Raw genomic sequence first — 1,680 nt, 5'->3', positions numbered from 1 at the left:
GGCCTATATATATAATATATATATGCAATCATTACATTATACTACTGTATTGTATAATTTGAGTCATGACATAATTTATGCTACTTAATTACAATCCAGATATTGTGGCATGTACATCTGACGAAATATGCGAGAAAGAATGCGGAAGCACTTCAGGTTGTTCAAATTTAGCTTACCCACTTCTAGTGATGGAAGTCATGCCAAAAGGTAAGAAGAAATATTGGAAGTAATATTAGAAATATTATAGGCCTAAATATCATTAATATTATAAAAAATTATGATATTGGTAATATTGTGCACGAAAATTGGATTAGATTCATTCGGCGAGAAAACTAAAAATAACTCATGAAAGTCGGAAAGGCATATTTCTAATGCTGTCCTTCTAGTGGTGATTGGGCTGTACCGGTACACCAAGAGACAATTTTCCGAATAGTGTAGGCCTACTGCGTTCTTTAACGTGCACATAGGCCGCATTGTAACTCTAATTTTGATGTGAGCATAGGCCGCTTTCTCTTCGTTTCTGTGAAGGTCACTAACTATTACCATTTTACTTTAAGAACACCTCAGGAATTCAGGAATTAAAATTACATTTTACTTGAAAACAAAACAGATACAAAGAACAGATAAATGATTAAGAACAAAACATGCCATTAATTCCTGGGTAACCCAAAAAAGGTTTGCAATATATAAAACTTATTTCCATTGGGTCCTTAAACAAATTATTAACATTTTTACCACGTAAAAAACATAAAACAGTGAACAATAAAATACCTAAATTGACTAATATGTAAAATATAAAGGACACGAAAAAAAGTGATAAGAAAAAGTGAAAATACATTCTTATTTCAAACATTGCACTTCATGAACTTTGACCATAAACCAGGTTTCCATAAAATCGCTACAGTGTTTTCACCGCAATCGTTGATCTGAACAGCTGTTCCCCGACACGATCGGGAAGGCTCCCCGATTCTACAGACCATCAGCGTCCCGAAAGGAGTTGACGATATCGTGTAGCGATTTTATGGATACACGCTTGTGGAAGCGTTTTGCTTATGCTTATTTACCGCCTACAGGTTTAAGAGGACTGATGTTAGCTGTGATGCTATCTGCACTAATGAGTTCATTGACCTCAATCTTCAATAGCGGCAGCACCATCTTTACGATGGATATTTGGAGAAACCTTCGAAAGTTTCCGAGTGAATCTGAAATGAACCAACTACCAATCAGCCAGAAAAAGAAATACGAGTTAGAGTTAATGATCGTAGGCAGGTGAGAGAGACAATTGAAGCATATGGAATATATATAAAACACAATATATCAGTATTAAAAGTGATATCAATAATTTTATATAGTATCTGTATATATGATATATGTATGTTACTATATTAATATATGATAATGTATATAATGTATAATAGGCTTATTGTAAGAATTTTTATATTTATATACATATATATTAGGCTATAAATAGGCCTCCGCCTATATATATATATATATATATAGGCGGAGGCCTATTTATAGCCTAATATATATGTATATAAATATAAAAATTCTTACAATAAGCCTATTATACATTATATACATTATCATATATTAATATAGTAACATACATATATCATATATACAGATACTATATAAAATTATTGATATCACTTTTAATACTGATATATTGTGTTTTAT

General features: G+C 31.5%; 1 protein-coding gene across 1 annotated transcript in view; it reads left to right on the top strand.

Annotated features, from left to right (window-relative positions):
* The window catches only part of LOC117121815 (sodium/myo-inositol cotransporter-like), a 14,347-nt gene that overhangs the window by 7,271 nt on the left and 5,396 nt on the right, over window positions 1-1,680 (top strand). Inside the window, 2 exon segments of the mRNA XM_033267127.1 lie at window positions 100-207; window positions 1,074-1,269. Of these exon segments, the coding sequence (XP_033123018.1) occupies window positions 100-207; window positions 1,074-1,269 (304 nt within the window).

This window comes from Anneissia japonica, unplaced genomic scaffold (assembly GCF_011630105.1).
Source record: "Anneissia japonica isolate Jap-2015-1 unplaced genomic scaffold, ASM1163010v1 scaffold1208_len1460985_cov181, whole genome shotgun sequence".
NCBI lineage: Eukaryota > Metazoa > Echinodermata > Crinoidea > Comatulida > Comatulidae > Anneissia > Anneissia japonica.
The sequence above is the reverse complement of the archived record's forward strand: the minus strand, read 5'-3'. Positions and strand labels throughout refer to the sequence as shown.